Genomic DNA, 26,792 nt, shown 5'->3' on the forward strand with positions numbered 1-26,792 from the left:
TTCAACTCCCAAACTTTTTAGATGAGGGAAAACAAAGATCCTATGACTGGCTGAGGTAGAATTTCAGGTTTCCTGGGTGCCAGTGAGTGCTTTTTCCATTATGCTTCTGCCCCTTGCAGACTAATGCAGACAGTGGGCCATAAGAGGTAGACCGGACGCCCACAGATGTCCGACCTCATCCTGAGAAGCTCTGCCTTATGGCCTTGGACCCTGCAGATGTGGTTCAGTCAAGGACCTCAGATGGGGAGTGTTTGCTGGATTATCCAGGTGGCCCCAATCTAATCATGTGGGTCCATAAAAGGAAAGAACCTCTCCCAGAAGAATCAGCATCACAGGCGCCAGGGAGATGGCGATGACGAGAGCAGGACCAGAGAGATGTAGCACTGCTGGTTTTAATGGTGGGGGAAGGGGCCATGAGCCAAGATGCGGGAGGCCTTCAGAAACTGGAAAAGACGAGAAAAACTCTTCTCTGGAGCCTCCAGAAAGGAGCACAGCCCTGCCAACACCTTAACTTGAACCTAGGGAGACTGTGTGGAACTTGTCACCTACAGAACTGCAAGAAAGCGAGTGTGTTTTCAGCCACGGAGGTTGTGGTAAGGCACTAGAGCTGTGACGGAAAACCCGGGAGTGGGGATTTCCTGAGAAACTCACAGTGCGAGAAGCGACTGTTTATCTTCCTTACATTCCTCGATGTAACAAAATCTCACTCACTTTTTCTTAGGCAAATTCTGGCATCAGATCAGTGACAGTGGAACTATAAGGGGCCCTCGGTCTGTCTTCAATGACTTTTTTTTTCCTGGTTCAAGAAACAGACTACAAGCAAGATGACCTGCTGAGGATCACGTAACTAGAAGTACCAGCACTTAGAACTAAAGATTCTCTTCTTCTGAACTCCAAGTTCAACCATTCTTTATACCACACAGTGCTGCCTTCTAGTCCCCTTCATTTACTCAACTACCTAGCATTTGAAAAGTACTTCCTACATGCCAGGTGCTGAAGATAAAATATAAAAAATTTCCCTAACAGCTTCTGTGTCTGATCACCCTTTCTATCCTAAAATCAATACCCAAGCCAATACTGCTTCCAACTGGATTTTTATTCTTCACTTTTTACCTGAAGAAGTTAGGATACCATTCTCCCATAGTGCAAATAATGCACTAACGTCAGTGTACAGCTAAATGTCCTTGTTTTTCATGCCACTGTTGTTGCAAGTTTAATAGCACTCATTCCTAGGAGACTTAAGTCCACACAGTACTGCTCCCCACACAGGGCAGACACACAGTGGGACTTTTCAGTCATGGTTGCTATTAATAAATCAAAGTACTTTTTCAAACAAGCAATGGTCCAATTATTTCAACAGTGAATCTTTCATTTATTTAGGGGGTGGAATAAAGGTTATTTTTAAAGCAACTCTGCATTTTCTGATACTGTGAATCTTGGGAAATAAACTATAAAATATATCCTTAGCTTTAGGACATGTTTAAACAAGAGAAAGTAGCCAAACACCCTCCCTAACCCTTTCACCAGCCCTTGTCACTGCCCAGAGGCAGGGCTCATTGACTAGAGGTGGCAAACTGCAGGGGCAGAATCTCAGAGGGAGAATTTTACATGCCTCTTCACTCACAGAGACGTCTTTCCTATGAGATGCAGCAGTGACCTGAATAATTGCTTTGTTTTAATGAGTATCTCTGAGCAGCCTCTGTGCACCGAAGCATTTGGGTCAGGGTCTTATTAGTGCTGGCGACAATCAGCTCTATTGGAGCTTCAACGATCACAGAGGTTGCCACTGCTGTGCCCAAGGTGGCTTTTGCCCAGCACCGCACATGATTCTGTTCCTGCTTACAGGAGCATATCTGCCCACCTCCCAGAAACTGCGAGACTCATTCTTGTATCCCCAGGGCCTGGCACAGTGCAGGAACTGTGAATGTGGCCGGATGGAATAAGACGATGCCTGACACTCTTGAGCATGGAGAAGACTAACGAGGCTACTCTTCAACATCCACTAAAAAGCTGCTGCTGGCAGAGCTGGGAACATGTGGAACATGGTACATGTTAATTTCTGGCCACCAGTGAGAGCTTCCTTTCCTCTTAATTCCGCCTTCCGTATCTAGGACAGAAGCCTCTGCCCCCAGCGGTCACCTCCAGCCACGTGGCAGTGACGCGGTCCACCTGCAAGAGCTGCACTCTGTTTTGGGTTCCTGCTTCTTCGGAGTTAGATCATCTCTTTATGTTTCCCGAAAGCCCATGAGACCAGCTGGGAGTTTTGCGGCCACTCACCATTCTCAACGACGTGGGTGGAGGGTGCCAGTATCTGGAGCTCACCCCACAGCCCAGAGCGCCATCAGGGCTTCTGCCCGCCTCCGAGGCGAGAGACACTGGGCCTTTCCAGGTGCACTTACTCTATGCTACGAAGAGCATCTTCGTACTATAACAAAGTAGCATCTATGTCTCGTAGCTGTTCCAGCAAAACCATTACATCTTGAAAAAATTATGACGATACTAGTTTAAATGCCATCATTTATGTCAGCAGCATGCACTGGCTAACAGCTAACTGTGCCTTAAGACAAGAGCTTCAGGTCCGTCTGGCTTTTTAGAATAAACACAGATGGTCTAATGAAAATACTACCCACATGTGAAGCAGCACAGGGGCCAATGGGAAGAGAACCTGAGGTATAAAAAGCCAAAAAAAGTTACCACCTCAATTTTATCATCTGCAGAATGGGGATAACAACACCGCTGACCCTTGGACAAGTCAGGTTTGAACTGCTGGTGATGATATGTGGATGGTTTCAGCCCACGGCTGGTTGAATCTGCAGAAGTGAAGAAGCCAAGGGTGTGGAGAGCTGGCCATCAGCTATACTGAGGTTAGCCCCTGTGCCCTTCAAGGGTCTACTTGTCTTCCTTTTCATAAAGTTGTTCAAAGTAACGGTGAGAGTGTTTCATAAACTAGAGTTTATGTAATTGCTAGGCTTATAAAAACATGTCGTCTATAATGTGTCTCGTTTTTGGTAGTTATGTAAAGAACAGACATAACACATACCAAGTAGATCCTGTTAAATTAAGACAAATTAAGTTTAAAAACTGCTTTTTGGAACTAATTTTTTCCTTTAGGGTACCGCCTGAAACAGCAGACCCTGGGTGGTCCTGAGTGTCTGTTGTCCGTCTTTCTGTAGCTTGGTTCGCTGTGTGTCTGTTTCCATAGTATTTCACCTCTGGGGGTGTGTATGAACAGCTGTTGGCCAAATCTCTCAACACTGCGTCTCTTAGCTACTGTTAGCTACTGGTGGAGGGTTAGTTGCTGAGTCGTGTCCGACTCTGTTTGATCCCACGGACTGTTACCCACCAGGATCCTCTGTCCATGGGATTTTCCAGGCAAGAATGCTGGAGTGGGTTGCCATGCCCTGCTCCAGGGGATCTTCCCAACCCAGGAATCGAACCCAGGTCTCCTGCACTGGCAGCCGATTCTTTACCACCACCAGGGACTCTCACTATTAGCTATTATTTTCATTTCAATTCTCTTTCTACTTCTATCCTTGAATAATACAGATTTGTGGGAATTTTAATGTTTTGTGAAGCACTTCTGCATTGGAAGGGAAGGTGTAAATAAGCAAGGAATAAGGCAGTCAAGTACAAATTAAACACTAGCAGGAGGCCAAAAGTGCCGTAAGCTGAGCACAACCAGAGTGGGGCAAAGGCCCCTCAAGCTGGCCTGCCACCTGTACCAGCGTCACCGGCTGCCCTCCGAGCCACCGTTCTCCCAGACTGTCCCCGCCCTTGTTATGCAACTCCCTCACTCACGTTAGAATAATCTCATTTCCGCCACTGCTTCTGGATCCCTCACTACGATGGGCTGAGGCCCAGCAGGCAATCCTGCTCCTCTTCACGACGCACCTGGGCCTGGCGGTTCATCTCCCCCGACCCCCAGGACAGAGTCCTCTGCTTCCCCTGGAAACCAGGAGAGAAAACGCACACGCACAAACTCTCTCTAATCCGACTGATTCTTCAGATAGAAAAATCTGGACTAAAACTATTCATTTAGATTCCCATTCACCTCCCATAAAAATTCAAGTCAAAATGAATGGTTCTGCTGCTGAAAATAATAGTTTCTGAAAAATATTAGTTTCTCTGAGAAAGCTTTTCAAACCACATTATAAACCTATAAAAAATGTGGTTGAGTGGGGGTTGGGGGTGGGGTGACTGGCCTCAGAAGTGGAGCACAACACAGACAACGTGACCAAGGTCAAAATCAAGGTGCTGCTGCTGAGGCAGCGTCTCCCAGCACCGCCCTGGCCCCTGTCCCGAGTTCCCTTCCTATTGTCTTTGCACTTGCAGATGGGTTTACACCGCAGTTACACCGCAGTTACGAATCACGGTACAAGGTGTGAGATTTAAGGACTGTTTTTCTGTCCTTTCTTATTTTTTTGCACTTCATCTGCCAAACAGAAGAGGCCAGAATTTGCCCTCAACCTTGAGCACATGAAAATATTACAGTGCACACGCTTTTCTATGACGGATTTGTTCATTTTTTCATTCAGCAAGCAAATAATGGAAACATTAGGACGCAGCTGGGGAAGGATGTCTTTTCTCTAGAAGATTCTATCACATACATATCTTTTCTTGTGGCTGCTGTTTTACAAGTCCGGATTCTCACGTGTTAAGTGTGTTAGAAGTAAGGCACATCTGTTGTACTTCCATCAGATGCAAAGGTTAGTAACCACTGGCTGACAATACAAACCCAGGCTGGTACTTCTTTACAGAATCATGAAATATAAGTTACTCTACTAAATACGAGTTACTCTACTAAAAATGAAGAAAGGATTCTGACTTCCTAATGAGCTGCTCTTGGGACTTTTAATTTGCCTTATTAACATGTCAATTCTGCGTCTACAGGGTAAAACTGCAAAGCCGAGAAACTGGAAACATGGGTTAGAAGGAAATTAGTAGAACCCAATTAGTTTGGTCTTTATTGGCTCAAGTTTTCTCTACTCCTTATCTTTCCCTCTAACATTTCAACTGCTCTAAAGGTTGAAAGAAAAGAGACTCTCAAGGTGCCTTTGATTATCAATGGCCTTTGCTTTGATATTCTTCTTAAATGGTATGAACTTCAGAAATATAATTATTTTTCCTTTCTATTCATGCAACAAATTTTACCTGCCTACGTGCCAGGCAAGAGGGCTGAACTGAAGATCAAAAGCCTGCCCTTGGGGGACTTACAGAAGGGCTTGCAAGTAAGACTCCAAAATCGTGAGGTGTCAAGATATAAACAGTGCTTTAGGGCTTAGAGCTGGGGTCCCTGACTTAGTGAGGCAGGTCAGGAAACACTCAGATGTCAGGGCAGAAGGAACAAGCTGCCTTGTAGGAGCAAGCACTTGCGCGTGTGGAGGGCTGACACAGTGGAGCAGGTTCTGAAGGGATGGAGAGCTGATGAGCAGGAAGGTAGGAACAAAGATGGCCCACTGTTGAGTTAGGGGTGTCATGGGAGAGTCTGGGTATGGGGGGTGGGGGCATAAATGCATTCAAAAGGCTGCATTTAGAGATTTTGGGATAAGATCAATAGGATTTGGTGATAAGCGACAGCCATGGAGCTCTGAGACAGGGGTCTGAGATGTGTCTCGTGGGTCCCAGGTGTGTGTGGAGAAGTGGGGGGACCCTCACTGGGTAGGCATGGTGGAAGGGGAGCCCTTCCAGCATCTGTGCAGCTGGATTCTGAGGAGGAGAGAACACAAGGGGCCTTTGAAAAAGTCCATTTAAGAAGAGAATGCTTTGGACTTTGGAATGATGAGGAAAGGGTTTAATTCCAAATGACATTTTCTGGGTAACTGAAGGTAAAACTAGAAACCTTTCTGGAACACACGGGTCTACATTATTTTGAATTAAACTGATTATTCTCTATTGCCCCAGTGACGATTTTATTATTAGGGACAGTCTTGTAAGGTACAAGGTAGAGACTAGGCTTTTTTTTTAATCAAAGTGGCTCCTAGATATAACTTAAACCTTGCTTTTAAAAATAAATCCCTGCTAGTACGCTTTTTTCCTGATGATTTTCTTATTTATCCTAAAGTGGAAAGAAGGAAAAAAAACCCAGTTAAAGACATGTTCTGGTTCGTTGCTGACATCTCCTGGATTTGCCTGCCTTACGTTCAGCGGGCTCTTTCTCTCCATTCCTGCCTCAAATACAGGCAGCCTAAAGAGAGAGAAGACACAAAAAGAGAAAAATGGAGAGACAGCGGGCGAGGAGAGGAGGCTCCGAGCTCCTTCCTGGGGCGAGCTGTGCAGGGAAGCTGCGTGCTGGTGGACTGGCAGGCAGCGAAGAACTCCACAGGAGAGGAGACCAGGGCCTCCAGGGCCAGGCCGGCTACCCCTCTCCTCCGCAAGACCAGCCTCGGGCCAGTTCATTAGCTTAAGCCTCAAATTCCCACCCACCCCCCCACCCAACAGTAAACTGGGAACAATACCCAGATGGGGAAAAAAGGAGGAGGATGGAGAGTCTTTCAAGAAAATTAACAGGAAAAACAAACCAAAAGTCTCCCCAGTCAACCCAGAACATGCTTGACAATGAAGGAAAAAAAGAAGAGTATCTGTTTAAATGAAGTGGAGGGGATTCCTAAGACACTGTATAAAAACAGAAGGGGAAAAGAAGGCCCAGCAGCGTTCCCAGGACAGCCCCGAGCGGGAGAGGCCTGTGGGCCGGCCCGGAAGGCTGGGCAGCGGCAGCGCAGACACCCAGGAGCAGGAAGCCCGGAACAGCGCGCCGCCAGTGCCTGCCCAGCACTGCTGCCACGCTCAAGCACTGGTTTGGAACGTGTATCTTTTTATTACAATAGCATTTTTTAAAAACCGGCCAGGCACATTCTTTTTGTTAACCACTTTTTTTTTTTCTCTCCATCGATAATGTTCTCTAAACATGTACTAGTATTAGTACAGGTCCTAGTAATTATTTCTACCAAGGTGCCCACAAAGTTGAAAGTTTTAATTACCGCATGTGGTATGAACTTCAAATGCGGCTGTGGTGGGCACAGACACTGGCCGTTCACTGTGGGTTTTAAATGTTCTATAATTTCCTGTCTAACTCTAATCCTCTTGTGTTTATAGTCGCCAGGTTCAACAATAACACATTTACAGAGGCAAAGTCAAAGCAATACAAAGCAGGTTTCCCAAGAAAATACATCCACTCACCACGACTTAAGTTAAAACCAGCCTTCATCCCCACCACCTTCTAGAATATTAAAGTATATAAAAGGCTGGGTTCGACCATTTTTCTCCTGATCTTGAACTGTATATTGTTACGTTAACGTGTACTCTTCATAACTCCACTTGAGAAAGCCGATACTGGCCTCACTAGTGAAGTTTCTTTGGTTTAACCAGACTTTGGTTTTTTCCTGAAACATAGTTTGCATTTTGTCTACCCACAGGTACATATACTCCATTAAAATAATTCTAATCAGAGGCTTTCTTTGATATCTGGAGAAGAAAGCTGTAACTCTGTTGAGAACGTTATATAGTTTGTCTAAGGGGAGTCTCCACATGGTAGGAAGAAAAGGGATGTGTGCCCTTTAAGAAGTTAGAAAGGAGGTTTGAGGCAGTAATTAGCATGTTTGCTCTGAACAGCAGCTGAGAACCTGAGAAAGGCCAGCCCAGCAGGAGGAGGAGCACTTGGCAGCCCAGTGAGAAGAAAGACTTTTCTCTAAGTGCACAGATAAATGCTTATACACAGTTTAAAAGAAGACTACATACTAGTTTATTTTTCACTCCTTGCTCAAAGAGTGGATTGGCTCGCAAGGAGAAATGACTGCCTTCTGAATCTAAAAAGGCATCTTTTAAAAGAAATTACCTGGTAGGAAAGTGACTCCCGCTCCTTTCCAAGGCTCCTCCAACCCAGGAGTTGGGTCTATGCATCTAGAGAGGGGCTCGTGTTTACCTGTTTTATCATTTCAGCGGCAGGAAAGATGGCTTCCTTTAACAACGTCTCAAACCTGCCCAGCTTATCCTGGAACTTCTATCTCCGAAGACCTTCCAAACTCTCGGAGATCTTTCCGCTTATTTCCCTGCCTCTCTCCCTACTTGCATTTGTTCATATCTTCTTGACCAGATCTGCCCCTACCTCATCCATCCCCGACTCCCCAACGGAACAACGGAGTTCTTCCTGCAAGTGCAGATCTTGCCAGGCAAGGCCACCCTATTCCTGGAAGCAGCAGGTTCTCCAGGCGGAGGGCAGCTTGAACAGGCACAGAGGGCAGAAGCGCTTATACACAGGGACACAGTGCCAGCAGAAAGGAATTTTTTAAAATGGGGACGTCTTGGCGTATTTAAGCACATTAAGCCAGTGTAACCATCCACAGGGTCACTGGTCTCCACATCCAAGAGGCAGATCCCACCAACACTCCGAGTGAGCTGCACAGAGCCACTTACTGAGACAGGGCCTATTCTTCCCAGAAACCTCGCACCGGAAGCGAAAACTTGGCCCAAACCTAGCATGGAAACTTTGCGACCGGGTTAACTGACCAGCTTACGATCGAGCTTTAGTCAACCAGCTAAACACTGAATCTACAGGGTTGATTCCAGTCTGCCACCTGCCTTGGCATCGCCACCACCCAGAAAGATTGAACATGCAGCAGCCCAGTGTTTCTTCCACCCAAGGAAGTCCAACAGCTATTGGCTCACTCCGCCTTCATGGATGGGGATACTTTTCTTCTTCAAGAGCAGGAAGATACTCAGCAAGAAGCCACTGCTCACTTCAGCAGATGGAGGAAATGGGAACTTGGAAATTATACGACCAAGGTCACAATTAGTTAAATTAAACAACTACCTTTGCCACCACCATTTTGCCATTTTTTAATGCCAAGTGACTGGGGACATATTTTATCCCTACAACAATCTGACAAGGTAGCTCAGTTTCTACCTCCACTTCACAGGTTTAGAAATTAGGCTGGCAACGGGAACTTGCTGTATGGCTCAGGAAACTCAAACAGCGGCTCTGTATCAACCGAGTGGGGTGGGATGGGGAGGGAGATGGGAGGGAGGTTCAAAAGGGAGGGGATAATGTATACCTATGGCTGATTCATGTTGAGGTTTGACAGAAAACAACAAAATTCTGTAAAGCAATTATCCTTCAATTAAATAATAAATTTTAAAAAATGAAATGATGGGGGAAAAAGACTAGAAAAATAATTAGGCTGGGATAGGCTAAAGTGACTTGTGTTCTGTTACAATTTCCCAAGAACTCAATCCTTATCAATATTTGGATGAAGGGAAAAATGAGATCTACAAAATGCTCCCCAACAGCCTCTTCCTGTTTTCAGAGGCATCAGTGGGCTAAATCCGAGGGCCTCTTCCCTTCTCCACTGGTCCCTGTTCTTGGGGCAGCCTGTGAAGTGATGTGATGAACAGGGATGTGATGGAGTGTGGTTCCACCATATATTGGGTTTTCTTCCATGAGTGAGATTACAAAAAGACAACAGAAAATGGGGCTTCACAATTCCCAAGTCAAAGTAAGGAGCTAAAGGCAACAACTGGTATTCGCTGCCTGTGTGTATGTGTATCTCTCTCTGTGTGTGAGTATCTGGATCATTTCCTGGGCTTCTGAGAGTTAATTGGGAAGGTTGTGAATGGAGTGTCTTCCAGAACTGAGCAATGAGATCTTGTTGGCATATTCACCTTAAAAGGAACTCTCTCTTTTCCAAAGCGGGGGTGGGGTAGGTGGAACTCCCCCGCTGGAGAGGCAGCACCCTGGAGGGGAGGGGCTTTCCTGAGGAAAGGTCTGAGGCACTGCAGGGCCTTGCCTGCCAGGAGGCGGCAGCAGCAGCATTCACAAGGATGTCACCTACAACCACACGGTGGCTTTGCGTATTGTTCCTCAGGGGCTGCCTTTTCAAGGCATTAATATATTTTGATTTCTTCCAGAGAACTCTATCAAGAAACAAGCAGAGAGAACCATCTGGCAATTATCCTATTCCTTACCTTAATTAGTGTACAGCAATTTTTGAATGAAAAAAACAAAGTCACACTTAAGTAAACCAAGGACCTACATCTGACACCCGTCTGAACCAAGATTTAAACTTCTTAGACTACTTTCCAAGTCTGGAACCACCTGGCATCTCCATGGAGCCAGTCACAGTGAATATGCCTTACAGTTGTTAAATGAACATACATTTTCCTAAAACTCTTCCACTAGCTGCTTAGTGAAACAGATAAGAAATTAAATGCCTTTGAAGTTGATGTCACAGGAGAAAAGGTAACCCTCCTACACTGCCTGAGGGAATGTAAACTGGGGCTGCCACTTTGGAGAACAGTATGGAGGCTCCTTAAAAAACTAAAAACAGAGTGACCATATGATTCAGCAATCCCATTCCTGGGCATGTATTCAGAGAGAACCACAATTCGAAGAGATACACGCACCCCAGTGTGGACAGCATCACTGTTTACATGGCCAAGACATGGAGACAACCAAAGTGTCTATCAACAGAGGATGGATGAAGAAGACGTCACACACACACACACGCACACACAGTGGACACACACACACACGCACACACAGTGGACACACACACACACACACAGAGTGGAATATTACTCAGCCACCAAAAGAACAAAGTAATGCCATTCACACCAACACAGGTGGGCCTAGAGCCTGTCACACTGCCTGAAGTGAGTCAGAGAAAGACAAGTGTCGTCTGCTATCGCTTATAAGTAGAATCTAAAAAAGGGTGCAAGTAAACTCTACAAAACAGAAACAGAATCACAGATGTAGGAAAGCAAACTTTTGGTTACTAGGGGATAAGCCGGGGAGATAAACCAGAGATTGGGTTTGACATACACACACTGCTATGCATAAAACAGATAACTAATGAGGACCTACTGTGTAGCAGAGGGAATTCTATCCAATGTTCTGTAATGACCTGTATGGGAAAAGACTCTAAAAAGAGTGGCTATATACACACACACACACACATATATATAAAGGCATAACGGACTGACTTGGCTGTACACCTGGAACACAATGTCGTAAATCAACTAGACTCCACAAAAAAGAGAGGCTGACATCACTGCAGGCACTCCCCCAGAATGCACCGGCGTCACTTCAGACTCGACGTCTGTGACTTTGCTGCCCCCAGCTCAGGTGTCTGCTTACGTGGCAGCTCTTTAGTCCTGTTCTCACGAGGCACGTGACTTGACCGCAGTGTGCTGTGGATATACTCAAATCTAGTGTCAGCTGTAAGCATACACAGGCTACACCTGGCTTCCTGGGACAGGGTCCCAAAGGGCTGCATTTTCTCTTCAGTTTGACCTCTACCCAGTAAGCTTAATGACAGGAACACATCTTTACTAAAATGACATGGGAGGACACCTTCTAGGACTGACATCAGCCCACAGAACTTGTTTTGTCTAAAAACCACAACTCAAAAGCCTCTAGGAATAGTCTGGAACCCACCAAGGAAGCTACCTGATCTTAATTTCAACCCAACAGTCCTCTGCCATCTTCCTATTTATAGATGAGAAAACCATCTAAGAGCTCCCCTGATGCCTCACTCAGGTGGCGCTCCTGAAGAAAGGGCCTTCACACATCTGACATTTCCAGGTAACAGGTAACTTACATTTCCAGGTAAGTTATTCAGACTGGGAAAAAGATGCACAGAAAAACGGCAACACCCTGAGGAGAAACTTTCAAGTTCTAAATTAACGATCATCAGGCATAAAGCTTTAAAGCAGGAAACAGCCATACCACCAATACAAGAAATAAAATTAAAAAGAATAAAACAAATTTTAAAAATATCCAATGTCATGAGACTGTAGTAAAACATACACTCACATGGATGATCACAGTTTGGAATGATCCTCTTCAGTTAAACCACAAGATAATGCCTATCAAAAACCATAAAATGGTCACTTTTTGATTCAGTAGTGGACATCTTAAAAATTTCCCCTAAATAAAACTCCATGAATAGAAATGTATACTCATCTGTTTGCATAACAGAGGAGCCTGGCATGCTACAGCCCATAGGGTCACAAAGAGAGACTGAGCGACCGAACAATACGGATAGCAAACTAGCTGGAAACCTCAATGTCCAAGAGCCTAAGAACACTTGCAGAAATTACAGCATTAAAACAACAGACATTAACATTGTTATTATTTACTTTTATGTAGATAAGTGACACCTTTGTAAATGGTATTTCATATTTGCACAAGGTGGGAGTAAGGGACCCTGCGGGGTGCCTCCTCCAGGCCCCGAGGCCAGTCTGCCCGGTTCTCTCTCCGGCCGCCCTCTTCCATGTTTCCTGTGAGCACAGCAGCCTCAGGCCCTCAAAAAGCAAGTGTCCGTCCATGGACACAGCCTCAGAGCCCAACGGACCAACTGGTAAAGCGCATGCACTCTGCCTAGCCTCAATTCAATACACAGAAGGCTTAAGCTACATTCTGGAACTCTGAGAATATGGGTGCCTCCGTGCACCACAGAGCCTTTTTCAGACCCACCTATCAGCCAGCCCTTCCTCACCGTGACTATATGCAATTCGGTATTCCACTGTGTTGTTTATAGTGTCAGTATCTTGGAAAAAACTATTCAAACACCAAAACCAGCAAATTTCCCCTTCTGCCCCACCCCAGCCCTCCACAATCATATTTTAGGCAATGATTACAATGATAAGCTTAATTTCTTTCTTTGACACCTTTTCAGCGTTCGCTACATGAGATTTTTAAAAAATAACACAGATCTCATGATTTTCTATTTTCCCTCCACTTTCTTGCAACTTAGATTGAAAAGTTTTCTAGTTTTCATATTAACTCAAAAAGCTAAACACAAATCAACAAGTCTTTATTAAGGAGGCCTAGAGTGCTGACTCATGTGAACTGCTTTCGTACCAGCATCTCCGGTCTGCTACGCATCAGCCACAAAGCGGAACATCACCCTCCTCTTTCTCAATCTCTCTCTCTCTGTGGTTGCTGTCCTCCTCACACTCACATGCCCACTGACCTCACTTTCTTTCACCTGCCAGGTCTAGTCAGTTTCTAGATGCTATGCACTTTAAACTCTGGAATGCTGTTAGCACCTGCCCCTCCTCTGACTCCTCACCACCCCTTCTTCAGCCCTTGCCATCTCCTGTGTAAATGAAGCCACAGCCTCTCATCTGTCAGCGTGCTCGTCTCTCCCCACGTCCTTCCTGAGTCTCTTTCATGCAACACACACCTGAGCATATGATACACGCTTAGAAACTGTCAATGGATTTGCATTGCCCACAAATTAAAGGCTACGACTGAGGCCTCCACCATCCATATATACGACACATATTAACTATTTGTGGTGGGAGACGGAGTGTGGCTGTCCTAAATCATTCCATGAATTATTTTGCAGCTCCGTTTATAGGGCTGACCCATCAAAAACGCTTATTCAAAGAACTTTATTACTAGGTAGACTCTTTACTGTTGCCTTAGGTAATCACTATCAAAATTTACCAACTCTCAAGAATATTAATGCTTTTACTTAGTGTGCAGGCAGATTTTATTCTCTTCCTTCTGCTCCTCTCCTTTGAGGAGTCTAACTCCTGAGGGTGTTCATGTAGGCTAAAGCTATTTCATGAGACAGTAATTAATACTGCACCTTACATACCAGAATCCCTGCTCCTCTCAAACTAGAGCCTCCCACAAGAATAATAAAAATGAGGAGAAACTGTTTGTTTTATGTGCAAGGCCACTTTGTTATCCAGGAGGATATGTTCTGGACACTGCTGGGACGAACCACCAATTGTGCTAGGATGAAACGATGCAAACCAGCACTTACTGAGTTCACAACGGGAATATAACTTTGCCAAAACAACACGTGAGAATGCTGCTCGAGGGCAGACGCCAGGCCACGGCACATGCCGAGCCCTTCTCCAGGCACTTTCCAAAGAGCACCTTGTTTCATGCTCAGGACAAACTGATTTATGGCAGGTGACGTCTGCTTCCATATTTCACAGATGAGGAAAGTGAAATACAGAGGTCAGTGGCTTGAGCAAGTGACCAGCTAGGAAATTCCCCAGAAGCAACGTGATTCCAGGGCTGACCTAGCCCCCTCCACACACACGCGCGGTAGCTGAGCCACACGGTGAAGGCAGGAAGGGGAGGAGGGTCTTTGAGGGCAACCATTAAGCTGACTGGATTTTCCCTTCTCAGACTTCTTTCCAATAAATGGGAAGATGGGAAGAAACTGGCCTGCACCTGTGACCTTCAGGGTCCTGGCCTTGGCGTGGGGAGGGCAGGGCTGGGGGGCGCGGAAGCCGCACCTCCCTCGCGCAGGAGTGTGTTGGGCGACACAGCGCTTTCTGCAGGAAGCACGCAGGCCTCCCTGATGGAGGCCAGGAGCCCCTGCGCGGGCTGCTGTTCGCACCCCAGCCCTGGGACCGGGCCGAGACCCCCTCACCTGAGAGGGACCAAGGTCCTCACCTCACCCTAACGTCAGACTCTTGGCTTTCTAACAAGGACCCGGATACGTGCCGAACTGAAATGAATACTTAACTTTTATGTGCTCTTTGACTCCGTGAGCTCTTTAACAATACCTAGTTTAACCTCTCAGGGATGAATTATTCAGCCTAATATACAGTGACCTGTCAATATTCTTATTTATGGTCCTTTAGCACTCCAGTACTCTTGCCTGGAAAATCCCATGGACAGAGGAGCCTGGTGGGCTGCAGTCCATGGGGTCGCTGAGGGTCGGACACGACTGAGGGACTTCCCTTTCACTTTTCACTTTCATGCATGGGAGAAGGAAATGGCAACCCACTCCAGTATTCTTGCCTGGAGAATCCCAGGGACGGAGGAGCCTGGTGGGCTGCCACCTATGGGGTCGCACAGAGTCGGACACGACTGAAGTGACTTAGCAGCAGCAGCAGCATTTTCAAAGAATAGTCTGAGCCTTATAAGTTTTATTTATAAATCAGGGGTAAAGCTTCTCTCATCATCCCTCCACCCCTAAAAGAAATAAAGAAATAGACCATAGGAAAACTCTTCCAATGTGTAAGGTAATATCATCAATAAGATTAAAAACTTCCAAGTTTCATAGGAGATTCCCTAGAATTCAGAAAAGCCAAATTCTGAAAGAAAATTAACCCTTTCTCTGGAGGTTTGGTCTCAAGGCCATCATGTAGGAATAGAAAAAGAGATACCTATCACACGGATAAAATGTTAAGAAAAATAGGAAATAAGATAATTACACAACCTTCTGCTGCATGGTAACACGGCGACAGAGAGATGAACAAACCTTGGTGCCTTAATGTTACTGTGGACAGGCTGTGCCAGCTGTGGTGACTGGGGGTGGTGAGGGGGGCGGTGTGAGGAAGACGGAGGAGGAGGACAGAGAATAATGCAGGAATGAGGGAGATGGAGAGGAGAGCGGAGGGGCAGAGCATGGGCAACGGGCAGGCACGGTCACTAGGGGAAGCGGGAGACTGGAGCCAAGGGCAGAGGCCAGGAGCCAAAGGAAGGCTCAGAAGGACCTGGGCTGGTGGCCGTGTGCTTGTGAGGCTGCTGGCTTACGGAGCACACAGATGGGGTTCAGGGAGAATATGGGAGAATGTCTTTACTTTACAGATAACCGGAGAAACTAACTAACTCGCTTTTGACATTTTAACATGCAATTCCATGTTCAAGATAATCAACGCATTAGTACTTTTACACTTTTCAAATTACGTTTTTTGTCATAGTTTAAAGTAAATTAAGGGGGGATGTTAACCTGTTAGATGTAAGAGGGCCCCTTATTTACTTATAGACACTCAGAAATGCAGAGAGTGAAAGCCGTTTGTACAGGAATGTTCTAGCTTTCAGCTGTTCTCAGGTTAGTGTAACTTAGGCTTACAGGGAGAGGAACTAGTGTGTTTTGAAGACTTTGTGTTATTTTGTGAAAATATCACACTTGTCAAAACACCTGATAAATACCCAGGCCAAAATGGATCTTTAATCAAATATGTGGCCTTATCTCAACATGATAGGACTGAGAACACACTTACGAGCAGACCAAAACTGAAGGCATCTGCTAAAACCTCAGATAAAACTAGACTCAAAGTGACCTTGACAAACTGAAACAGCATGTATCAAATTAAATAAGAGAAGTCAAGTTAGTGTAGTTAGTGTCATTTTAATTTGTTCTCAAGTACATTACGGAGAATAAAAGCTAGACAAATAAAACTGAAAAGGATCTCGCAGTCACAGCGGAGCATCAGTTCCAAGAGCCAAGAAGCATAACTTTTTAAAACATTTAAAAAACCAACACATCACTGGGGGCAATGCTTCCCAGGCATGTGTCACTAAATCCAAGCCATCCTGTATTCTGAGGGTGATGGACTGGTGTCTTCTCTCTTCCTATCTCACTGGGAGGCTTGTGAGAATAAAACAGATGTGCAGTGTACTGAAAAACTAAACTCAATATACCAAGCTGGCATTCTGTTCTAAAAGAGGGATGTAAAAGATAGAATGGGATCAAGGGAAGAGAAATGTCATATTCTTAAAGGGCACTGGTAGAGTGAGAACAATACAAGACGATAAAGCGGCAGTAAGAGATTTATTGAAGAGATTGGCCATGAAAGTAATATAACATTCAATATGTCAATTACATCTCAATTTTAAAAAACAAAAGTAGGTCAACTGTTATGAAACCTGTCACTAAAGGAGACAGTGGAACCTGCGGTCCTGATGGCGCCACCGTGGAACCGCAAGGTCTAAGTTCGGGTCTCTACTGTAAAGAGAAGTGTAGGGTCAAAAAAAACCCTGTTTTCGTGCCTTTTACCTTTAAGTGAAACATTCCAACTGAGACAACTAAGGCTGCAATGAATATTTTAAAAAGCAAAAACTACTTTCAATGTTCTCTACCTAACGTGCTTCATGTTATTTAAACCATATGAGGGATGGGTTAAAGAAAGAGACTGCTTTCTTACATTCAGCATATTTGTTTCAATTATAATGTTCCGGATTTTATTCTGGGATATCAAAGCTGACAAGTAGAAGACTAAACTGGTATTTTCGGAAGACAGGAGTCCTGACTAGGAATTCCTGACTCCTGAAGATGGAGGGGGCTGTGATTTAGGGTGGGCACATCACTATAGGGTACTCTCTACCTTCTATGAACTAGGCTTGAACTGAGACAGAGGATCTAGTGACCTGCTGAGAAGGATTTAGCCTGCTGATTTAGGATTCAGGCCATCAACTGGACAGGGACACACACCAAAAACTAACAACAAACCAGCCCACCAAATACTGTAAGCTTCAGAGGAAAGCTGGCCATCAACTGGGCAAGAGGATGATTAATAGATCACTGAGCTCTCAGAACCAACTAAAGAATTTTGTACTGACTTGGCCAAAAAATTTGTTACAAGAAAACCCATAAGAACTTTCTGGCAACCCAATACGTAAGGGTCTTAAGTTTTATGTCCCTTTAGGACTGTCACAAATGCCGCTGTGGGGGAGTTTCCTGGCGTCCTAGTGGCTAGCATTCTGGGCTTTCACTGCCGTGAAAGGTTCAACCCCTGGTCAGGGAACTGAGATCCTGTAAGCCAGGCAGTGTGATCAGGAAAAAAAAAAAAGCTGCGTGTCTAAGAACCAAAGCTACTTCAAACTTGGGGTTTGGGAGTGACACTGATGGTGGAGAGGAAAAAATCCTGTGAGGAAGTAAGGGGATAGGGAAAAGGTCTAAGAGGGGAAGGCGAGATCCTTGTGAGGCAGAATCAGAATGTTCTCATCTAAAATATATGTAAATTTCACACTAATTACATCCTTGACTATAGTTTCCAAGTACTCCCTTTTTCTCAGACACTGTTATGAATTCTGGGGATAATGCAGTGATAAAACAGAGCGTTGTGGGGAAGGCATAGTGGGAGGGAGAGGACAGTATAAAGTGCCCAAGAATACCATGGTCTTGGCTGATAGGACACTGACTAAGTATGGCTGCAAGTCACCAGTACCTATGTCAAGTACGTTTTAAACATAAACCAACACAAAAATCTCTCATCTGACTATACATCACAGACTAACAAACATGTACACATCTGTTTCCTTTTCATTAAAAAAAAAAAAAGGATAAACTTATCAATGGAATAGACAAATTAAGGAGGACATGAAGAAAGGGCAGGGAAACAAACAATGCACAGGAGATGTCCCAATTCTAAAAACCAGAAACAGAACAGACAGAACAAGTGCTTCAGCTGACAGAAAGCAAGCAGAAAACGCACGCAGGAGAGGAGCCGCTGAAAGCCAGTCACCTCGTGGCCGGGAGCCGGGAACTGCAACGCTCAGCAAGTGGGGGTGTAAGACAGGGCTGGAAACCAGAGCATTCGCTCCAAGTTTTTATGAGGAGCTAGGTCCCTGGCACCCCACTCCAGTACTCTTGCCTGCAAAATCCCATGGACGGAGGAGCCTGGTAGGCTGCAGTTCATGGGGTCACTAAGAGTCGGACACAACTGAGTGACTTCCCTTTCACTTTTCATTTTCATGCACTGGAGAAGGAAATGGCAACCCACTCCAGTGTTCTTGCCTGGAGAATCCCAGGGACGGGGGAGCCTGGTGGGCTGCTGTCTATGGGGTCGCACAGAGTCGGACACGACTGAAGCGACTTAGCAGCAGCAGCAGGTCCCTTACTTACCCCAACTTAACCAGGTAACTGTCCCCTCAGAGAAACAGTCAGAGAAGAAAAAAGTTATTGAAAATATCAGAAATGAAGATAAATAAATAAAAGGTTGATCAGATTAAGTTGAAGAAAGCACGGAGAAATCAGAACAAAAGGAGTTAGAACACAGAACAGGAAAGAAAAGACAAAGCCAGAAGGTTAAGCCAGGAGGTACAATTCCTAATTAACAAGAATTCCAGCAAGGAGAGAATAGAGAAAACAGGAAATTATCAAAGAAATAACACCTGACAATCTTCCTGATCTAACAGCTATGAGTTACAGATGGCATGATCTCATAGCAGCCACCCAGTACATGAAAAGGCCAACAAAGGCCTATCGTTTGAGATTTCAGAACTCTAGGGAAATGAGAAGGTCCTCAGACTTTCAAAGGAGAAAGACTCAATGCAAAATTAAGGCCTGAAAATGAGAGCAGTTCCAGTCAACTGTAACGCCTGCTTCTCTAGGAACTAGAGAACAGGTCAGGAACCAAGACAGTGAGAGACAACTAGATTCTATACCCAAGCAACCTTCTGTTAAACAAGAAGATGGAAAAAAGACATCCCGATTCACACGATCTCAACATACTGCCTCCCAGGCATCCTTTCTCTCATGAAAATGCTAAAGGATGACACACACCATTAAATGTGGCCCAGATCAAGTAAGGCGAAGACATGGGTAAGAAAACAGCGTTCAACAGAGCAAAGAAGTAGACAACGATGACGATGAAGAATGCCCCAGAAAAACAGACACAAAACAGACCTGAAGAACAAAAAACCCCTTGCAAAGTTTGCATCAGAAATGTGTGGCCCAAGAAAATAAAAAGCAAATAAAAACATGAATTAGTAGTTCTAGGAAAGTGAAAAAATTTTTAAAGAAAGAAGTTACAACCACAGTATTAATTTCATCAATATTACAGAGACAGATGTTGAAGAATGAAAAAAAAGATCCATAGATAACTCAAACAGCAGTAAAAGCTTATTTTGCTCAGAAACAGAGGAAACTGGCAGAGGACAGGTTTGAGAAGGGTGAAACACTGATGTTTGTTTTAATGAGCAGGAGGAGACTCATATGACCTGTATAACCTGTGAACACAAATTACTGATAAAAATAAAAGCTAAACAAACGCCTCAATTACTTCATTTTCTGTCCCGCATTTGGGCCTGGGGGCTTTATCATTACTGATGCACTGTATTAGTAAGTTACAGGCATGCAACACAGGGACTCACAGTTTTTAAAGGTGACACTCCATTCAGAGCCATCACAAAGCACCAGCTGTGTCCCCTGTGCTGACCATCAATCCTGGGGCTTTACTGTGGAGGAACTACCGTGTGATTTGCAAGAATAAAAAGTACGGCTGAAACAAATGAAGGTGGAAGAAAAAGAACCCAAAGGAAGTAACCGAGAGCCACGGCAGGGGGATTTCTCCTACTCACCATCTCTCTGGCTATTTCCAGCGCTTCCTGCAGGCCATAGAGCCGGCCACAGACCAGGTAGATTCCATTGGCCCAGAGAATACAACCCTCGTGGACCCAAAATTCATTGCTGTCGAGAGGTAGTTCAGGGATTTGTAACTCCAACTCGGGGCCACCTTCTGAAGTGGTGGGCACGGAGGGCTTTGAGTCCAAAACAGTCTTTTCGCTGCTGCCCTCAGTGGTGGCTTTTTTACAAGGGAGCCCCCTGGACAGGGACCGGGGGCCTCCGGCACAGTCTTCCGAGCGGTGTCGCCGCTTAAACCTGGGGTGCGCAGCCAGGCTCCTCTGCTCCTTCTGCTGCTGCTGCTCTTCCTCCTCCTCAGTGTCCGTCTTGGAGCCGTTCGAAGCGCTTTTGTGCCGGACCTTCACCTTGCTCTGCGTTTCCGCGGCCCTCTTGGGAGGTGGATTCTTGGGGAGAGTGGCTGCATAATCTTGGGGGTAAAAGGGTCCAAAGAGGTCGCCCATGTTCCGGTAACTGGCCCACTTGCCGCACAGACAGCAAACCAGGTGCCCCATCACAGAAGACTCTGTCACCACGGGGCCCTGCAGCACGAAGGACGAGGCTGGGAGAACCTTGCTCTCGGTGCTGCTGGGCGGAGGCGTCAGGGACCGCTGGCCCTTCCTCCCCCTCACCAATTTGGTCTGCTCCTCCTCCTCGGCGTTGATGATTGTACACACGGCTCCAAGTTCACACTTATTTACTACGTGGATATAAGGGAAAAAAGACTTGTTCTTGGCGTCGGTTTTGTCCAGGGGCTGGGTGGCGTACTTCAGCTTGATCTCCGGCTCCTGGGGCTCTACGATGGGCGCGGCCTGCTTGGCCCTCCGCTTCCTGGGCTGCGCCCCGGGCTTCCTGCGCTCCCTCCGCTGCCTCTGCTTTTTCGGCTTTGGCTCTCCATCAGCAGAGCCCTCTGGTATCTGAGGGGGCTGCGGGGGTGGCGGCGGGGGCTGCTGCTGTTTCTTCTGCTTATTCACGCTACCAATGGGTCTCCCTTTCTTCTTTCCTGAGGGGAAGTAACCCTTCGGGGGGAAGCCCTCCTGTTTGGGGGAAATCGTCACGGCATCGCTCTCTTTCTCTTCAGCCTTGGGGTTTGCCTCGGGAGCCAGCGTGCCCACTGGAGGTGCGCTCTTCGAGTCAGGAAAGATTAAAGGTGCTGTCCCGCCCAGGGGCCCGTCTGGTCTCCCCTGGTTACTCCCAGGCTTCTGTGAGGTTGCGGATGCCATGGCACCAGGGGGCTCCTTCCCAGCAGCGACAGCGTCAGGGTGCGTCTCCGTCTTCACCTTGTCGTCCCCACCACCGCGCCACTCCTCCGAAGACCGGGCCAGAGGCTTTTCTCCGCTCAGCTCCTGGCTTACGGGACAGGCCAGCTCAGCTATCACCTCACCTTTTCTCTTCTCCAGCTCAGCGTCCGGAACAGCACCGCTCCCACCTTCTGGAGGGCCGCTTTTCAAAGACAGAATGTCGTCAAGAGTAACCGTGTCTACCCCGGCCTCTGCGCTGTTCGAGGACGCACTCCTCCTAATGTTTGGGGATGTGATCTTCTGGACGATAGCTTCCAGTTTCAACCCCCGGCCTTTCCTCGGGGGCAGGATTTTGGTCTTAGCAGGACTTGTAAGGGTAACCGCAGGGCAGTTCCTACTATCTGGACTCGGAAGGTCCTTGGAGGACTCCCTCTTAGGGATGGACTTGATCTCCTGACTGTGAGAAAGATGGGCATAGGAATTGTACGCTTTGTCAGTGCCTTCTTTTGACGGGTGAAGGAGGCGCCCTTTATCTTCAGAGTTGCTGTTCTTCACGTCCTGTGACTGTCTCTTACTGGGAATGGGAGAGATAAAAGAACGGACACGCCTCCTCATGATTAAGGGGTTTTGAGAAGAATGATCCTCTTGACCTGGAAGTCTCAGCATAACGTTACTCGGTTTGGATGACTGCGTAGACTCTGTGAGCCCATGTCCGTCGGTCTCGTGGGGTGGTCCGTACCTTTTCTGACTGGACATTCCTGGGGGGCCGCTGCTTTTGGCTGGAGAAGTCTGCCGAGAGAGATCCCAGCAAGACTCTTGCTGTAACTTCTGGGAGCTGTGCTTCAGTTCAATGCCTTTGTTAGAAAGACCATCACTGGACATGAGGCAGCGCCCGCCGTCCTGGCCGCTGGGGTCATGGTGCGTCCCCACCGGTGGGCCGTACATCATGCCATCTTTGTCATTCTTCAGGGGGCTCCGGACTCGGTCAAGAAACTGCTGCTGCCGTGGACTCTTGCGGGGCCCCTCCTGCCTGTGCTGAGCCGCAGCGATCACTCCCTGAGCAGAACTGCCGCCCCAGTCCTTATATTCCTCTTGCTGCTGTTGGTACATCTGTCTCTTGTAATGGAGCTGGGAATTCAAACCTGCACTGGGGTCCCCATAAGCATGAGCACGTGTGTTTGTGTGATAAGCAGAGGCCAGGCTTTCTGAATTGGGAGAAAAGGGGGCGTGCAAAGAACTCCTGTTGGCCCTCTCGGAGAAGGTCATGTGTGGGTTCATGTGATGAGGGTCGCCCCCTGGGCCTCTGCTCCTCCCAGGGGACATCTTCAACTTTTCTGAAAAGTCATGATACTGAGAAGGGGACCGACCCCTCATGCCCTCCCGACCGCCAACTCTGCCAGGGACTCGCCGCATTGGTGTGGGTCTGCTGTCCTGCGGGCCGTAGTCTGAGATGGAGTCGTGGGTCGCCGCTCCGGGGCTGGCGTTGCCTCGGTAGGACTCGTGCTTGATGCTAGCAGGGTGGCAGTGGTCTCCTGATTTCTTGTTGTTGAAACTAGCTTGGGACTTGGACTGTTCAAAGTCCTCCTCTTTTATCTGCCCACTCTGGGATTTCAGCTTTGTTTCCATGGACACCAGCCCACCTGGAAGAATGACTGACTGACTTAAACTGAGATTGAGACGCTCATTCCTCCCGAGTCTGGTGTCGGCGCCCATGTGTCCTAGCGAGTGAGCCCCTGGGTCTCTGACAATCTGTCTTAGTGGAGAAATGTCACAGATGACTGATCTTCTCTCAGAGAGGGAACCCCCGGGCTCATGGGCTGATGACGGAGGCTCTATTTCAAACTTTCTGGGAATTGGATAGTCAGCCAAATTGATCTGTTTCATCTCAGGAGCTGTGCCACTTGACTTCCTTTCCCATGGACCCCAGTGGGGGTTTTCTAACAGGGACCCAATGCTTTTGTTCAGAAGGCCCCTGCTAGCCAACTCATTGGTCTGACTCACTAAGACGTTAGGCCTTGTGGCTCCTTCGAGGCTGCCAGCCATAGCCTGGTGCTCCTGAGAACTCCGGGAGTACCTCCTGTCGGGGTGGTGGTGGTAACCCTGAAGTACCTCCTGCAGGAGGCTGGGGAACTTCTCATTTCTACCCTTTCGCTCCCCGTGGCTGGTGAAGTCCCCTTTATCTTGTCCTGTAGGATACTGAGCAAAGCCACTCATGTTTCTCGGTACGGCTGACCCAAAACTGTCTTTGTAACTATAGCGCAGGCTTCCAGGAGATTTGCTGGGCTCAGTCCTGCCTGTGAAACCAGAGCCCCCTGCGGGGTGCCCGGTCTGGCCATTCCCTTCCCCGTTGTGGTTGGAGTTACTGTCTCCGCTCTTGTTTCCTTTACTGCCTCCTCCCAGCGGCTCTGGCTGTGGAAGTGATGCGTGGCTGGCTTCCTTTGCCCCCCCGGTGCTGGGCGGCCTCTGTGTGGCTGCAGGATCCTCCTCCTGGGAGCCCTTGTCCTGCCCCCCAGGCTTTTCCACCCGGCCTGTCATGGCTTCCCGGGAGACAATCACCCCGACTGCCTTCTCGTTGGCTTTCGGGTTGCCCTCAGATGACAGCGGTGTGTCCTTGGCACCCGGCGAGGCGGTCTCTTCTCGGGCTCCGGGACTGGTGCTGAGTCGGGGGGCTTCGTTCTGAGTGCCCTGTGCTGGTGAGGAGCCTGCCTTTTCCGAGGCCCCGCCCTTGTAGGTGGTGTCCGAGCTTGTGCTCTGGCCGCTCAGCTGCCTCACCCTCTCGCCTTGATCCTCAGAACTGCTGGAGCAGCCTCCATCCAGCGACTCTGCCATTGGGGACTTCAGCTGTTCCTCGGCCTGTGAGGAGCCTTCCGAGTTTGGGCAGCTATCTGTTTTCTTGGATGACGAGGAAGGCCTCTTGGAGGTCTTCTTCTGAGGGGTCAGGGCGTCGGAAAGTAGCATGTGCTGAACCGTATTAGGAAGGTTGGCCACCTGAGTACTCAGGGCACTCAAACTACTCAAGCCGGGATCGGTCAGCCGCTTTTCAGGCACCCCTTCCAGCCCGAACCCTTTGAAGCCCGCAGCGTGAGAGTTGGGACTGGGCATCATTGACGGGGTTGGGCTGAGCTGAGGCATTAACTGCAGGATTCTGTTTCTGGAGCCCATTGGCACATTGCCTTGCCCACACTGGAGGTTCTCCCCGCTCTGCGTGAGAGGAGATGGGGTAGAGCTACAGCTTGGAGACTGAACCACAGAGGCAGCTGGGGAAGGGTTAGAGATGGGGCTGAAGTTCTGGTGAAACTGCATGGGGGACCTCACGGGAACCTCGGGCTGGCTGTACTGCCCGACCTGACTTTGCAGGGGTAGCTTCGTGGCGGCGTTGGAATACTGCATCACGTGCTGAGGGGGGTGCTGCTGCTGCTGCTGCTGCTGCTGCTGCTGCTGTTGCTGCTGCTGCTGCTGACCCTGCTGGGTCCCTGGTGGAATCTTGGCCTGTTCGAAATTCTTCATAGACTGAGGCTGATAGCTATAATTGGATTGTGTTCCGTAAGCCTGTGCGTTGGAGCCCACGTTATGCCCTTCATACTGTGATCCAGCGTTCACACTGTAACTGCCATCGTAGCTCTGCCCGGACTGGCTGAAACGCTGCGGCGATGGGAAGGAGGAGGCAGCGGCAGTGGCAGAAGACTGGTAGTGCTGGCCGAACTGCCCCACTCTCAGCTGGTAGCCGGCAGCCGAGGCCGGCAGAGCTGAGGGCCGCTGCATGGGCTGCAGGTGGGAGGCACCGGACGCCGGCTGGCTGGCGGCCTGCGGCAGGGGCTGATGGGACTGGTAGAGCTGCTGTCGCAGCTGCTGCACTTGCTGCTGCTGCTGCTGCTGCTGCTGCTGGCTGGAAGGCTGCTGCTGGTACTGAGCGCTCCCCGGAGAGAACGGCCCTGTGTAATCCTGTGAGTAATGAGACACACCGCCAAGGGCAGAGTGCTGTGCTTGAAACTGGCCCACGTGACCCTCACTGCCATACTGATTGCCAAAGCTGCTCCCCTGGGGGGGTCCGTAGCTCTGCACCGGCCCGGAAGGCCTTCGTGGAGGAGGCTGCGGGGTTCCTGCAGACACGGGGTCCTTGTTGCCTGCCATGTAGTAGAAGTCTCCAGCCTCCTTCCTGAAGCCCTGGTAGCCCTGATGGCCAGAGGTCTCGCTGGCCATCGCGGCCGCCGCCGCCGTTGCTCGTCGTCCACCACCGCTGCTGCTGCCGCCGCTGCCACCACCAGCACCCCCAAAATTCTGGAACATCTGGGCCTGACGAGGGCTGAACTCCTCTATCCGGGATGAGCCGTGCACCTCCTGGGGGTAGCTCTGCTGGTTCCCGTGGTAACTGCTTTGCTCCCGGAAGGACTGCATACTGCTCAGCAGCGCAGCAGCAGGCCAGCAGCCCTCCTGGAACCAGAAGGAGAAAAGAGAAGCATTAGACACGCATCTCCCGAGGACAAACAAAGCCAAGTTTAGAGATGGAGGGGACATGGAAATTCAAATGCCCAGGTGAAGTTAATTATATCTTCTTTATTTCTTATTTGGGCTTTCCTGGTGGCTCAGCTGATAAAGAATCTGCCTGCAATGCGGGAGACCTGGGTTTGATCCCTGGGTTGGGAAGATCCCTTGGAGAAGGGAAAGGCTACCCACTCCAGTATTCTTGGGCTTCCCTGGTGGCTCAGCTGGTAAAGAATCCGCCTGCAATGTGGGGAGACCTGGGTTCGATCCCTGGGTTGGGAAGATTCCCTGGAGAAGGGAAAGGCTACCCACTCCAGTATTGTGGCCTGGAGAATTCCATGGACCATATAGTTCATGGAGTTGCAAAGAGTTGGACACGACTGAGCAACTTTCACTTTCCTATTTCTTATCCTATCTGTTTCTAAAGACGCAAATACACAGAGAAATGGCCATAAGTGTGAGGCCAAAGTCTATGGCAGCAGGAAAAGAAAGCACTCTGGGTAAATACAAACTACAGCACACTTCACTGCAGTAAGGACCTCGCCCCAAACAAAGGAGCCCCGCCCCCGTCCAGCTGGGCTACCATAGGGGGCTATATCACCACTGTCAACAAAGTATCCAGCTAGTTTAAAATAAGTCTTCCATTTATGGTGGGGGAGAGATGAGAAAAAAACACATTCATTTAGTTTGTTCCATATAGTATTAGACTGATCACGGAACATCACGTGAGAGCCTCACATAATGACGAGGCAGTCACTCCCCTGGCCTATTCCCTCCCCGACTTAAAACAGAAGTCAGCTTCATATATACTTCGTATATCCTGCATGATCTTGCAGGTTTACTATATCTACCAACAACCTGTGATGCTGGGTGACCCCAGGACACTCAACTCTTATCACCACATGGGTGCCTTACTGCTTCAGCCAGACATAAAATCTTAGGGGGTTAACCTCTTCTTGACACTTAAATATGT

The 26,792-nt window shown here is 48.0% G+C and overlaps 1 protein-coding gene across 7 annotated transcripts in view; it reads right to left on the reverse strand.

The window, feature by feature from the left end:
• The window catches only part of TCF20 (transcription factor 20), a 194,528-nt gene that overhangs the window by 25,822 nt on the left and 141,914 nt on the right, over positions 1-26,792 (reverse strand). For all 7 annotated transcript variants that reach the window (XR_006059494.2, XM_004007026.4, XM_042247819.1 and 4 more), the window contains exon 2: positions 20,057-25,768. Coding sequence is in view for 6 of the 7 variants with exons in the window: in XM_004007026.4 (XP_004007075.4) it covers positions 20,057-25,768 (5,712 nt within the window). In the remaining variant the exon portion in view is untranslated. The remainder of the gene's footprint in view (positions 1-20,056; positions 25,769-26,792) is intronic.

The sequence above is a fragment of the Ovis aries genome, chromosome 3 (genome assembly GCF_016772045.2).
Source record: "Ovis aries strain OAR_USU_Benz2616 breed Rambouillet chromosome 3, ARS-UI_Ramb_v3.0, whole genome shotgun sequence".
Lineage (NCBI taxonomy): Eukaryota > Metazoa > Chordata > Mammalia > Artiodactyla > Bovidae > Ovis > Ovis aries.